General features: G+C 36.4%; 1 protein-coding gene across 1 annotated transcript in view; it reads right to left on the bottom strand.

The window, feature by feature from the left end:
* LOC134655921 (venom carboxylesterase-6) overlaps window positions 1-15,516 on the bottom strand; it is a 40,842-nt gene extending 25,326 nt beyond the window's left edge. The window contains exon 1 of the mRNA XM_063511428.1: window positions 15,263-15,516. Within this exon, the coding sequence (XP_063367498.1) occupies window positions 15,263-15,391 (129 nt within the window). The 5' untranslated portion in view covers window positions 15,392-15,516. The remainder of the gene's footprint in view (window positions 1-15,262) is intronic.
* Between the last annotated feature and the right edge of the window lie 291 nt (window positions 15,517-15,807).

Genomic DNA, 15,807 nt, shown 5'->3' with positions numbered 1-15,807 from the left:
TAAAATGTGTTATTTTACTTTGAGATGGTTATTTTACGCAATTTATTAATTTAAATAGCGAAAATGTTATAGTGGGTTATATATTAAATGAAACCACAAGTGGTAAAATATGGAAATGTGTGCTTCAAGTTGTAATTGTTACATTATTCATTGGAATCATGTATGAAATACGCGACTGAAGGGGATTTTAGTATTCAAGGTATTTCTTTCTAGTTTTTGAGTTTTGCAATAACAATTTAAGGTTAATATTATGCAATAGGCATACGACCAGTCACATTAGGTTATTCTCATAAAAGATTATGAAAGTGCTTAAAGCTCATCATATTATTACAATAATTACAGTACAGGCAAGGGGCCTTATTCGACATGCCAATTTTGACGTCGCATGTTGAAGTTCATTTGAATCTGAACTATCGTGGGTTGTCGAATAGGTAAAGATCATTATCTGTCAGTGAATCTCATGTAAACAAATCATTTCATCGCTAGACTTGATTGTCTATTGGTATGGCCGCCATGTTTGGATTTATGACATTTAAAAGGGGATTCTATGGCATAGAGTAAACTGCATTTCTATTTTCTATAGTTTTTTGATTCCTCTACTCGACGCAAGATGGAGTTAACAGTCAAATTTTGATCTTGGCGTTATAAAAATAAACCGCAAGAACATGACATGCAGTTGCGTTGGTGTAGATCTATCATGAAAACGAATATATGACAATTGTCCAGAATTAAAAAAAACTTGACAATAAACATACAGCAATACATATACCACTAAATGTCAAAAAGAAAACAGATTTATTATAATTACTAGGTAACAAATTATATATAAAGTTTAAATTTTAAACCAATCGTCGTGGTTCTTAGCAATGAACTTCTTGTAACTTGTGTGAAAAATATCATTTGATATTACACCAATTACTTTATGGTGAAGTAAAATATCATGAGTCATGAGGAAGACGGAGTAGCCAGTAGCCACAATAAGCTATATTTTTGTCCTCTGGGTTAGATGGCAGTGAAATAGGGAGAGATAGTGAAGAATGCGGCAAAATAAGCATTTATTGTGTTGTTAGTAGTTAGTAGACTAGTTTTTTTTTCTAAAAATGAAAATTGACGCAACAGCAAGCTCATAGCCCCCTATGAGCCAGTCTATTAGGTGCAGGCTTAAGGGCTAATCCCGGGGGAAGCGGAGCGTCGGCGACTAGCTGGTGCATCTGCTTATTAACCTCTTCTCACTTTTACCTCAGGTCCTTTGATTAATAAATTAAGGTAAAATTCGTAAGAACTAGTGCCTGTATCATATTCTAAATTGGACGCTATGCCTAATTGTTGTTATAAATTAAATAAAATAATTATTTATTTAATTAAATTTATAACAACGCAACGTGGGGTTATTCATGATGAATTTTAATGGCTTATATAAGACAGCGGTCGGCCTTAGAAATTTGGATTTTGTCAGTTTGAATGAACAGCAAACTGGAGACATTGAGATTAATTTTAAACTTATTATTTTAGGTGTTCGTAAGAAATAAGGTATTGACAGACATTGACGGAAAATCGCGAAAACCCGGCCAGGTGCGTCGGACCACGCAAAACGGAGGAGGATTCCATACTTACTTCTTCTACCATGTATCCATATGCCAAAAAAGCCGAACAAAAATACCGTTTCTTCGCAGCACTAGATTCCTTCAGTCCTTTTTTTAGAAAAGTAATATGTTTAGGTACATAATATATATATGTAAGTAATTTTGTTATGTGAAACTTATATGTTGTGTTACGAGACTTACGAGTAGGTAACTTTAAACTTTAACAGCCTAACAGATCCCAATAAGGCCTAGTTTACCCTCTGGGTTGGAAGGTCAGATGGCAGTTGCTTTCGGAAAAACTAGTGCCTACGTCAATCCTTGGGATTAATTGTCAAGAGAACAATAGGTTCTCATGATCCGTGGCAAAATCGAGATAACGCGAGGAAGAATAACTTTGTCACAAGAATATTTGGCCAAATATAAATCCTTATTTTAATACTCTCGTGTATTTGACCTACCTACTCGTATTGAGTCGTATTTTGCCACCTAGTAGCCTCGAATTGGTTGTTATATGTGGCTTTCCATAAATTAAGGGTCCTTATGCTTCAATAAGGACGTTTTCATGGGGTCCCGTTGTTTCCCATAAAGTTTTAAGTCATAATGTATTGTTTGTCATATTATCATTACTCATAAAACTGAAACCGTTAACATTTCAAGATTTTAGTTAGGTTATCCTATAGATAGGTTAGGTTAGGTTAGATTTGTTTTATGGCAATCCTGAAAAGTGACGCGTTTCTGAACTAAATGAATTATGACTAACGAAAATTCGAGCAAACAATACATTATGGCTTAAAACTATTTGGGAAACAATAGAGACCCCGTTTTCATCTGAAGTTGCAATAGAAATTGAAAAAGCCACATTTTTTCAAGCTTTTACTTAGTTTTATCTGTCCCGTTGGTTGTCTGTCTGTTCCAATGTGGTTCCAATCAAATCATGCAAATTAAATCCCAACAAAAACATAAATGTGAAATGAGAGCCAAGTTCAATATTGAGAATACGTGTCGTTGTTGACTCGCCGACAAAAGAATTGAGATCTATATGGGTGCCAAGTTCTGTGCTGTGTAGAAAATCCTGAAATTATAAAGGATTTGTCTTGGCTAGTTTCACCTAATATTCTACCTTGATGCAAAATATCAAGTTTCTAAGTCATCTAGAAGTGGGTTAGGTTTTTGGTCTATAAGTATTAATTATTTTTTTTCCATCGAAATATCAATAATTTCCAGTTTTCACATTTTTCCTTCTATATGCACCTAATAGTCTACCTTGCCAAATATCAAGTTTCTAAGTAATCTAGAAGTGGGTTAGGTTTTTGGTCTATAAGTATTAATTATTTTTTTTCCATCAAAATATCAATCATTTCCAATTTTCACATTTTTCCTTCTATATACACCTAATAGTCTACCTTGATGCCAAATTTCAAGTTTCTAGGTCACCTGGAAGTGGGTTAGGTTTTTGATCTATATGTCAGTCAGTCACAAAAATGCCGGTTTTTAAACGTTAATTTATCAATAACTGTTTGAGCTATGTTTATGAAATAGTGTATTTTGAACAAGCTAAGGGACTTGAATACATGTGCCAAATTTCATGTGTGTAGGTTAAGTAGGTTTCAAGTTGTGAAGGGGTCAAAAGTAGCTCGAAATGGTTCGTGTAATATTACACACGGTTGCTGCGTCGCCAGTTCCTTTTTCTTTGAACTTGGCTGGACACGCTACCGCGTGTCTAGATTTGACCCACTTCTCGGGTGTTCAATGAAGCTGAAAATTTACATAAGTACATAATATGTAATATGGGTGACAATACAATATTTTTATGGTTACCATCGAGTTGATCTGATGGTGATGATACAGACAGTGGTCTTTTAAGTCTTTTTAACTTTGTGATAAAACAACGCCACTTAATTATATTTGAAAATATTTAAAGAAAAATACAGTCAGAAATTAGAAATATTGTTATCTAACCTCTCTATCACTCTTGCATATTCGAGCGATAAAGAGGCAAATAGCTGAGTTTCGATTTTCGCACTTCCCGATAGGGCCCTTTGTAAACAAACCGCCTTGATGTGTCTATATCAAATTATTAATTGTCTGTGAAAACTTGTTAAAAAAAGTTTAAAGCAAAGGCGTAGGCAAAGAGTAGTATAATATGTATATAGCTGGTCAACCAAATCTTGTCAGTAAAAAAAGGCACGAAATTCAAATCTTCCATGGGACGATATCCCTTCGCGCCTACATTTTTCAAAATTGCCGACTTTTTCTACTGTCAAGATCTGGTTGACCAAGTATACCTATATAGCGCAGCACGGCTAGCACATGATGGGCGCGACAGTCGACAGGCGAGAAAATGCCGCGACATAGAGCTCTCTCGCGAATCGGTAGCATAAGAGCCGCGCGACAACCCGCTGTCTCGCGGACAAATGTCAAAGCGACATAATTTTGTCGTTTGACAGTTCCACGCGGGATACTCTCGAAAATCGTAGCACGAGTGTACTATGGGAGACAAAATGTCCCGCGTTTGAACGTCAAAATGAGAGAAATTGTCTTCGAGGCTAGAGGGTCGCGACTAGGGTTTGCTCCCGGTACTGAGTTTGGCGACAAGCGCATTTGGTCGAAGTTTTGTTGACTTTTGTTCTAAAAGAAAGATAATTTTCCATATTTTATATTTATTTCATACTACAACACTTTTTTGTTTAAGTATAATTTGAATCTTGAGTTTCATGATCATGCCATTAATATCAAAATTATTATATTTTTTCACAATGACTTGTTTGTTCTCTTAAGTTAAACAAAAATCCGACAGAAAAAATCTAAGCCTAAGATTGTACGATCACGACCACATCAACAAAGCAAACCTTTGGTGGCGAATTGACTGGGGGATAATTAATAGAAACATAAATAATTGATACAAAAATATTACATTGCTAATCCGGGAAACAATTACGTGCTATCAATCAGTGCTAACCCGTTATATTTACACGCGTATTTTTACATGCAATTATTGTTGACAACCTATATTATGTCGCTCCTTAGGTGTTTCCATTCATTGTGGGATATAAACAACACAATCCCGACCTGAATATTGCGATCAACCTCACTTATAATAAGTAAATGCAAAAGTAAATCTGTACCTATGTACAGTCAGCAGCAATAGTTGGTAAGCGGGCGAGGTGTTCAAAATGATCTTGACGCGACTTTATTGTTAAGAGAATAAGAGCGCGTCAAGGTAATTTTGAACACCTCGCCCGCTTAGCAACTATTGCTGCTGACTATATGTTACCTCTTGACGCTTAATCCGCCGAACCGATTTAGACGAAATTTTGTGAAACAACATTCCACAAAGAATGCAAATAATGAATCTGGCAGCTCAACTCAAACTCCACCTCACAGAAGACCACAGCCGTAATACTTTCTTTGTAGTGTACGAGTTGGTGCTAGCCTAATCCTTAAGTTACGATTCCCACCGACCGGCTGGAGTTGGGCCGCGCCAGAATGCTTTTTCAGTGTACCTATTTACATAATGTGTGGCAGAAGCGATAGAATCCGTCCGGAGCCATCCGATCCGCAAGCAGCCGACCGGCTTTGGGCATACAAATGTGAAATGCGCTCCGACTCCGACGAATCGTACTTAAATCTGAGTACCTATCTCAAAAAGGTCAAAGTAAATAAAATCATTTAAAGTTTTTGGTAGTATTTATTTAAAAGTCACATTATTTGAGAAGTGTTATCAACACTCGACTGTCCTTGCACGGAGTAGGTTCCCAACTTGAGCCCTTCTATGTCCTCCGTGATGGCAGGAGGGCTGCGGTTAGCAGCAGCATGCTTAGGTGTAGAGAATACCTCCGTGTTTGATGATAGGCTTGTGCATGATTGTCATTCAATCTATCTTCGAAGCCAGCAATGCAGCGGCTAGCCAGCCATAAGGGAGATATGTCGGGGATTAGCATAAGATATTTAGTCTGTAAATAAGATTTAAAAGGAATGTAATTTTTTTGCAAAAGACAACGGAAAAGAGCTTTATGAAGATTGAATTGTGTACGTAAGTACTTACAACTTGACTTCTTCGTAAAGATGGTATTTTGTTAGCCAAAACTTTTAACAAAACGCCAATTATTCGTAAGGAGTTGTATTTTGATGATTAGGTAGGTAATCTTTAGATAATTATAATAATATATTCAATCAATCAATCTTTGGGTAATATGGCTCCATCGATACTGTCGATGATTTCGCCAACGTCGAAGTGGATCCCTCGTGGGATCGAATTAATATTATTTGTAATAAATAAACTTCAGCCAGTGTACGGTATATAAAACTATAAAATTATGGCCTCTAGGGCTCTAGCCAGCCACGGTTAGAGGTAGAAATACCAAATGCTCGTAGAGCACGACGTTGTTCGGTTGTATTATGAGCTCTTGTAAGGCGATAGCTGGACTTTACAAGGGCCACGTGGGGCTACCTGGCGTTGACGCCAGAATGGCGATTAAACTCGTATCAAGATTAATTCTTCATTATCCGCACACTTCCATATTAGTTTACTGTATAATAAGCTATCAGTATTACACTTTAAACAACATTAATGGGCAAAAACAAAGAAATTAATCACGACCCGATGTGACCAAGATGGCGGTCGACAAGAAGCCCATATAATAATATATTCCAACTTGTAACGACAAAGCGAATCAAATTTTGATTGACAGTATTGACACTGACATTTTCGACTTAAAAATAATATTTGCTATTTCTTATTCTTCATACTGCGAGAAAGAGACAAAGTTATCGTGACTATAGACGCTCCGTTTCTAAGGCTGACTATTCATTACTTATCCGATTATTATTTTACCGATTCAGTGTTGCCACGAATGAAAAGTTTGTTCCATGTATAAATGGCCACATTGGCTAAGTCGCGCGCGGGATGGCTCTCTCTCGTGGAACTCTTTTCTCGATGTGCGAACTCATGCTGCCAAAATCGAGGAATTGACAGATAGAGATAGAAATTTGTGACGGGCGACTGCCGTCTCTCGCGGCGCGAGCTATCCCGCGGGTAATCATGTGCTAGCCGTGCTGGCGGTACACCGAGAAATTCAGTAAAATGCTGCAAATGATGTTAAAGGTATGAAAATCGGTACGATTGATCTTTAGAACATTTGAAACAATTTGACCCGAAGCACCAACATATAAAAAAAAAACGAGAGGAGTTATGACGTCATCTTTTTTTGTAAGGAATAAAAAAATATTGTTTAAAAACCTATCGTGTTTGGTATTAAACGAAAGGGCTTTCTGAGCCGATTCCAAACATATATCACATCATTACATTTCAGTATTTTTTTTTAATTATAATATAAATAATTTTCAAAACATACCAATTAAGTTTGGGATTCTCCAGATACAATACGGTAAATTTTTTTTTGTAAAATATACCTCTAATCTTATACCTAATATCCTCATATCTAACCCTAATAAAGCAATTTTGAAATTATATACATTTAGGTTTTTTTTTATTTTTCAATTTTACATAGTGTGATCTATGAATCTCTCAATTAAATATTTAAAAAGAAAGCATAAAATTAATATATAACGGTTTTTTTCAGAAAGTCGCTTATATCTCGGAATCTATAAGTCGTAGTAAAAATTGTCTATGTAATAATTAAGAAAGAATTAACCGAAAAAACTCACCTTTAACGTCCCCCCTTTCCCGAGTTCTCCACCCCCCACTCATCTGAACTTTTTCTTACTTAAAGCTTAGATATTACCAAAGGAACATGTAATAGTATTTTATGCAACTGTTGTTTAAGAGAGGTCAAAAAAGGCGAGTGGCGTGAGTAACAATAACAACAAACAACAACCGAAAATTGTTAATAAAGACGCCACTAGTATTTTTTGACTCGGTTAAACAACGTTGCATACAATACTTTTTCTACGACCAAGCACTTACTTTGAAATGCAATGAAATAATAATAAAAATGGATGATGATGATTGTTTCATGTCCTAATGTGATAGGTTGTTCAGTGCGTGGGTTTCTTAAGGGGAACGAAAATTTCATTATTTTTGCGCTACGACGCACGGTTTAGGAGATACAGCCCTATAAATATTTTTCTTCCTCTTTTTCTTTTTTTTTCTTTTTTTGTGTTTTTTAAATCTTACTTAGGGGTTTCTTAAAGGGGAACGAAAATTTGATTATTTTTGCGCTACGACGCACGGTTTAGGAGATACAGCATTATAAAGTTTTTTTTGTTTTTTTAATCTCTTTTTTGTGTTTTTTTTTAAATATTAATTAGGGTTTCTTACAGAGGAATGAATATTTTAATATTTTTGCGCTACGACGCACGGTTTAGGAGATAAAACCCTATAAAAAAAAATTCTTTTTTTTTTTTTGTTTTTCGTGTTTTCTAAATATTACTTAGGGGTTTCAAAGGGGAACGAAAATTTGATTATTTTTGTGCTACGACGCACGGTTTAGGAGATACAGCCCTATAAAGATGAAAATAATCGTACCATTAACCAAAACATGTCTATGGTTTACTCATCTGTCAGAAATGACAATTAAAATTAGGTTGGAAACAATGTATTCCATACAATATTTTTTAAATGGTGATTACACGAAGTATCGTAAAAGTGCCAAAAAGATACTGCGTGTATGCACAAATATTTTTTTGGGGAATAGACTAAAGACTTGTGTTGATAACTATAAGTTAGGGGTTTAAAGGTGTGTGCACGACCCTTTAAATGACAAATAAAAGTACGGGAGTAGAAAAAGCAAGTTTCAATACTCTTATTTTACCCGAATGACATTATTACTCGTATTGAGTAATTCGGCAGGGCTATTATTACACTTTGTAAAATTGAAAAATTAAAAAAAAAACCTAAATGTAAATAATTTCAAAATTGCTTTATTAGGGTTAGATATGAGGATATTAGGGATAATTTGAGGTATATTTTACAAAAAAAAAATTATGGTATTGTATCTGGAGAAGCCCAAACTTGGTATGTTTTGAAAACTATTTTTATTATAATTTAAACAAAATGACTGAAATGTAACTATGTGATATATTTTTAGCATTGGCTCAGAAAGCCCTTTCGTTTAATACCATACACGATAGGTTTCTAAACATTTTTTTTTTATTTCATACAAAAAAACATGACGTCATAACTCCTCTCGTTTTTTTTTATTTGTTGGCGCTTCGGGTCAAATTGTTTCAAATGTCCTAAAGATCAATCGTACCGATTTTCAGACCTTTAACACCATTTGCAGCATTTTACTGATTTTCGCGGTGTACCGTCAGCGCTAGAAGTGGGCAGCAAAGAGTAGTATAATATATATATATATATATATATATATATATATATATATATATATACATACATATATATATACTCTCCCGGCCGATTTCGACCACGGCGACTGTTTCAACTCCGCTGCTGAAGACAGGACAGTCGGCAGTCAACGTTTGTTCCTAATAAATATAACATTGATGAATCAAGGCGGTTTGTTTAAAGAGGGCCTGCCGCGAAACCAATTTCGTTATCTGCCACCATTAAATTTCGCTCGTATATGCAAGAGTGATAGAGAGGCAGATAACGAAATTTCCCCCACCCCCCTTTGGATGGTTCTTGTTTGAGTTATAATGTCACTGTATTGAGGACTCAACCTTTCCATTTTTAAAGTGTTTTTATATCGACATGACACTGGCTACTGTAGTAAATGCCAAAAAAGAAAAAAAAAACGCTGTCATAGTAACGAAAATAATAAACACGTCAATCGAAATAAACAACGTAATATCCAAGAAAAATTTGCAAAATAGTATATGATAAATATGTAAAACATCATTAATTATCGAATTAAGATTACATACAACTTTGTGTAAAAAAAATTGAGGCAATTATACAGCCCGATTATACGGGTTACATTTTGAAAAAGATGATTATCTTGGAAAGAAGAGTAAATATACATAGGTGAACATAATGGTGAACAAAGGTATAGTAAAATAGGTAGGGACATAATTCAGGGTTTGCTTGTCTGGTCCACGCATGCTGTACCTATCACGACCACGGCACGGCCGTCTCCTGCTAACTTTTCGCTATAATAGTAAAATCATAGGTCTAATACCTATGATTTTAATATTATAGCGAACAATATTTCATGTTCATGATCTCGAATTTAAGACTTTAGCTTAGATTTATGGCGTGCGGCCTAGCGCGCGTTGCCTCTATGAGGAGCTGTCAAAGCGCTTTATATCTGTATGCTTTTGATGATGCGGATCAGCATTCTTATCCAGCGGGGCAAGCGGCCAGCCTGCAGAAGGGCACCCTACCGCACTTGGTAGGTCACTACACTCACTACCAGGATTTAGGGCTAATAATTTATTTATAAGTTTTTAATACCTTTAAACGAGCAATTCTTGTATATTTATTTATTTATTTATATGTATAATATATTTCGGGGATCTCGGGAACGGCTCTAAACGGATTTAGATGAAATTTGCTATATGGAGGTTTACGGGGGCGCAAAATTGATCTAGCTAGGTTTTATCTCTGGGAAAACGCGCATTTTTGGGTTATTATATGTTTCATATATTTCATATTTCATATTTCTTTATTCATAAAATTACAAACTTTCCAGAGCAAAACTCGGTCTCCCAGACATTAAGTTTTTAATTTAAGTGTTTTTATCATGTTTCATATTTAAACTTACAGATGTGAATCACCAGCAGAGTTTTTGGAGAGGTGTGGTTTTCTTATTTCCTGTTACCAACCTGAAACACCATACCTACCTAAATATCAGAAAATAATAAAGTGAAGAAAATTAAATAAAGTTGAATGCTTAAAAACTTTAATGTTTTATTAAAATTAAACGAAAAAAAATGTGTAAACTGAAATAGATCAATTTTTTTATTTGTAGTTGAATAACATATATGTATTTAATCTCCTTTAATTAAAAATCATCTCTGAGTAGATACATATTAAACAATAGGTACTATTAGGTCTTGGTAGTAATGTTAGGTCTTATGACCTACTGTATTTGACTATATTACTTACCAAGACCGGAGCCTGACCTGTCAGTCGCCAACTATTTTGATGCTCTTTGTAGGTAGCATCAAAATAGTTGGTGACTGACAAAGTTACCAAGTTACTAAGGTAGTAGGTACCTATATAGTAGGTAGCAGTAGCGCAATATTTAGTCAAAATATTTTGACTAATTTAGATTATTTTTATGCCAAAAAAGTAATACAAGCTATTCATGTTCCACTTAGTAATAAAATACGGACTTTTCTGAATATGTGGTTTACGAAATGTGTTAAGGTACAACTTGTGGTTTATTAACGTGGTTTAGAAATAGACAGCTTGAGTTGAGAGAGGTGATGAGTAAATTGTTTCATTTTTTTACAATTTTGAGCGTTTATAGGAGAATGTGTGGAGCAAGCATTATTTGACGTGTAGGTGTGGGTTCAACAAAAAGATCGCTTGTCAATAAGGCATTCTTGCTGTTAAAATTCAATTATTAATAGCCTTTATCGACCATCAGCAATGTAGTCCCTTTTTGATTGATGGAAATTGTCACGTAAGTTCCACTACTCGCCGCCGCATCGCCTACAGCGCATTCGTTGGTCTATCGCTCACAAGATGTCATTAATTCATGTAAACTTACGTACTGAAAAAAAAAAGTTTTACTCTTTGCTATAAATTACCCTTTCGCACGTCAAAAACTCCAAGATGGTGCCGAAGGTCATAGAGAACCAAGTCTACCTTTAGAATCATTACTTGTCAAAATTTGACATTAGCAATCCACAGTTAGGTGACAACCAAACCAAACCATTATAAACCTTAAAGTAATAATAAAACAAAGTTGTTTTTTGTTAAATTATTGTTTGTACCAAATGAACTTCAGCACTTGATGAACTTCAAATGAACTTCAACAGTTGAATTTCAAATGACGCGAAATTTGACAGTTGCACATGTCGAATAGGGGCCAAGATCGAAACACTAGTTATTAAGTATAGTTATTGCAAATGTCCATCAATAGATCACCAAATCGATTAGACACGTAGGATGTGGACCAATGGGAATTGCGAAAAATTCTGCGACTAAAATAACGTACTTAGCCTAGATGTGGAATATGGGAATTTATGGTGAAACATGTGCGTTGCACCTACTCAGCGAGTGAGCGGTATATACCCACGGTAGGCTGATCTCAGTATCGAAGGAAGAATAAATGCAATGTCCTTGGGTGTTCACTCTTTAGTGGGAAATAACTGACAATTCGTACTTACCGAAGAGCTGAAAAAGCTAGTATGTACTTGTACAACCCATTACATGGCCAGCTTACGTACGTACACTCTTACATATTACCTATATAAGATATCGTTTTTAGTTTTGATTTGTATCTATTACCTACCTATTGCAGGCTGCGATGAGGCTACAAAACCGGTACCTAATACTTACTTACCAACTTACTTAACAAATACTTACTTACTAACTAAAGCTTTCATGTTTCGAATTGTATAGCACAGAAATGACCAATTAGAACACGAATATGTAATAATATTCCTTAGAAATCAGCAGCTGTATTGTTGTAGTTTACATATAGTTCTACAAAAACACTACATTGTACCTACTCATTTTGTTGTTCTTAATTGGATGCAGCTGCAGCGGTAAGTTTAATTTAAGCAAGACTTTGCATAATCCGTTCAATAACACGACAGCAAGCTAGGTACCGCAAGCACTTCTTTAATTTCAAGCTCATTCACAGCCTTGAGTTCTTAAATACTTACGTTTTTTGACAATGGTTAAAACTATTAGTCTAAGCAGGTGTTGCATCAGTCGACCGCCGAGCAATACCGCAATGAAGTAAGTATATGGAGCCACAAGGTTGTCAGTAGATCACCGTTTCCGTCACTGTAAAGACCGGATCTCAGACTTTACTGCTCAATTAACGTTGGTATTTTCTTATTCGATGACAAGTTTCTGCAAAATCATCTGTATCTGTTTTTGGGAGCGTAATCGAAATCGTAATTAAGTCGTATCATAACGGAACCAATTCTAATGAGCACAAATTCCATAGGGTTTAAATAAAGCATTAATATTTAGCAAGACCTAAAAGCGCTGGTGGCCTAGCGGTAAGAGCGTGCGACTTGCAATCCGGAGATCGCGGGTTCGAACCCCGGCTCGTACCAATGAGTTTTTCGGAACTAATGTATAATATATCATTTGATATTTACCAGTCGCTTTTCGGTGAAGGAAAACATCGTGAGGAAACCGGACTAATCCCAATACGGGCCTAGTTTACCCTCTGGGTTGGAAGGTCAGATGGCAGTCGCGTTCGTAAAAACTAGTGCCCACGCCAATTACTGGGATTAGTTGCCAAGCGGACCCTAGGCTCCCATGAGCCGTGGCAAAATGCCGGGACAACGCGAGAAAGAAGAAGAAGAATATTTAGCAAGACCTACACACGGTTTGGTGCAATCCACCCTAAAACCTACTCTGCACGTCTTCCATAAGCCTACTGCATGTGCAGTATGTGCACGCACAGTCCACTGACAATGCATTACAAAATACAAAGCATATGATAGAGTCTGTTCGGAAAGAGAAGAGTCGTGGAATGTATTGGGCCCCATATATTCCACGACTCTTCTCTTTCCACACAAACTCTACAACAGTTACACAGTATACACTATAATGTCTATAATATATATCTATTCGTTACTACGCCTGTCATTGGATGAAATAATCCAATAGAATTAATGGCGGTGATCCTCGTTTGAAGAAGCACACGCTTTATAACAAACACCGTTACGTAAGGAAGTGTAATATGGTCGGTGAGAATGCGAGACAGTTCTCGTTGCCTAATAATGGATATTGCTGTTTGGGACATATTTGTCAGGGAAATAGCGTAGCGCAATAATACGCGACGTTACTTGCTCCGAAAATGCCTGATCCAATTTCTAAGCAGCAAAGTTTTCTTTGTAACGGTTACATTGTCTTATAATGTCAGTTAGTTTTGTAATTAGTGTTGAAGTAAAGTCCCCCTTTTTTTGTTCTAAATTGAAAGAGCTCTTCAGCTTTCAACTAAGTTACTATTATGTTAGTTCTTAATAAGTTAGCAAATTTTTTAAAGTTTTATCTGTTTAAATAATGATAATGACATCATTAAGGCGACATAATGAAAGAATAAAGGATGACTCACGCTACACCGGGCCGGGGCTCAGCCGGAGCTTTCGGCTCTTCGTTTTCTATGGAAAGCACTAGGGAATGCTCCCGGGAATTCCCGGTACCGAAAGTACCGGGAAATCCCGGGAAATTTCAACTTTTCGGGTACCGGTTCTGGTAATGAAAATCCCGGTTCTTCGGTACTTTTCGGTACTGGAAAGTTAGTTTAGAAAAGCGCATTAAATCTCTAAAATTTGGCGCGTAATCTCCGTAGCACCCTTGTAACCGCAACACTCTTAACTGTCCATCAGTGGACCTTATGCCTTTTGTTATAAGGTATACGAATCGTCAATTAACAGTGTGGGCGATGGTACCCTCGCCAGTCTTGGTTGCCCGGCGGTTTGACCCGCTCGGTATTTTGCTACTATTGGGGCGTGGGCGACCCGACATCGAGAGTGATAACTACCCAAAGTCCTGACAGTCAGGTACTTACTTTACTATACTATAAGTATTATAGCTGTTGTAGATTGATCGTGTGTATATGTGTATTAAAATAAAGAAATAAAGACTAGGGGGCCAATCCAAACGTACTTTTTGATATCTAAATGATTTTATTTTGTTATAAAAAGTAAAAGACAAAAAACACACAGTATGGTATAGTTTTAAAAACGTCAGATGGATCAACTATTCAACTAGTGGATTACGCAAGCATGTAGACATGTTAGAGTAAGAAAACTTACAAATTGTGATTTTTAACTGTTAGTGTCGATTTTATTCATTTTGTTCCGTTCTAAGTTGTGTTTATACTGAATTACACAAAATTGATTCTTAATTATCAGTTTCATATGAGTATTTCATCATTTCACAAAAATTATAACAGTGCATACTCAGTACCGAAAAGTAGCGTAGTACCGGGAAATCCCGGTTCTTTCCCAGTACCGGAAATGTCAGTCCCGGTTCTGGAAACAGTACCGGTACCGCATTCCCTAGAAAGCACCACGTAAGTACGTGATCGCCGATCAGCCGTCATAGAAAATTACATGTCGGACACCTCGGCTGAGTCATCCTTAATGCAATCCAACAGATTTCAATTTCGTTTCTTTAGGGCAAACAAATTATTTGGCATAGGTACGTACTTAATTAATACAATCTGGCAGTAAGTGATGGAAAACAGTATATAAATATAAGTACCTATTTATTTAGCGTGTACCCTATTATTTTGACTTTGCTATTTTAATCCCAAGAAAATCTGAAATGTACTCAAGAAACAATGAAGTGCAAGATAGCGTAAACTCTACCTTTTTTACTTTAGCCTGTAGTGTATGACGCAATAAGTAAATAAGCCAGGCTGATTTTGAATTTCTCGCACTCGAAACTTAGCTTTACATCAGGTACTTTGCCTTTTATGTCATCAAGAATACCATTTAATATTTATCTCTAGCTTTTCCGTAAAGACAAACGTTGTGTTGTGAGTAAAGGAACCTGTCTTATCTTGTTGCTTTCTTGCGGATTTTGAGGCTTCACGCCTCCACTATAATATTACCTTCATACTGTTGAGGCTGGTCGCGGCGTTGGCAACAACGTCGCCAAGTGTTGCGGGCGGCAGCGCTGCCACTGCGCCGCCCAGCGTCAGCGCGCACGCGCACAGCACCGCGCGCGAAAACACGCGCATCTTGCTTTAGCTTCACCAACTCCTCAACTGTCTTTTACTTCTGGTGTCCCAAATGTCAGCTGATAACTTAATATCCTTTTTCACTTTCTGACTTTGCTCTGTTTTCGTCACAAATTAGACCTGCATACGAAACTCGTTAGACGCACGAATTGTTGCAACACTGAGATTCAATTTTAAATTGGCGGTTTATAGGTACGCCTTAAGCCTTAAATTATTATGCCTTTTTAAATAAAACTGCCTACTTACATTAACTGTGATTAATGTATTGTTTTTGTTATAGGTACCAGTAAGCCTAGCACAGGAGCAGCGCGACAGAATTTCGCCCGCATGATTGCCTACCCATATTTATCTATATAATTAATACCGTTACAAAAAGGCGGAAGAAATACTGTCGCGCCGCTCCTGAGCTAGGTCTA

The sequence above is a fragment of the Cydia amplana genome, chromosome 17, assembly GCF_948474715.1.
Source record: "Cydia amplana chromosome 17, ilCydAmpl1.1, whole genome shotgun sequence".
Classification (NCBI taxonomy): domain Eukaryota; kingdom Metazoa; phylum Arthropoda; class Insecta; order Lepidoptera; family Tortricidae; genus Cydia; species Cydia amplana.
Note: the sequence above shows the minus strand (reverse complement) of the source record. Positions and strands in the feature narration are given on the sequence as shown.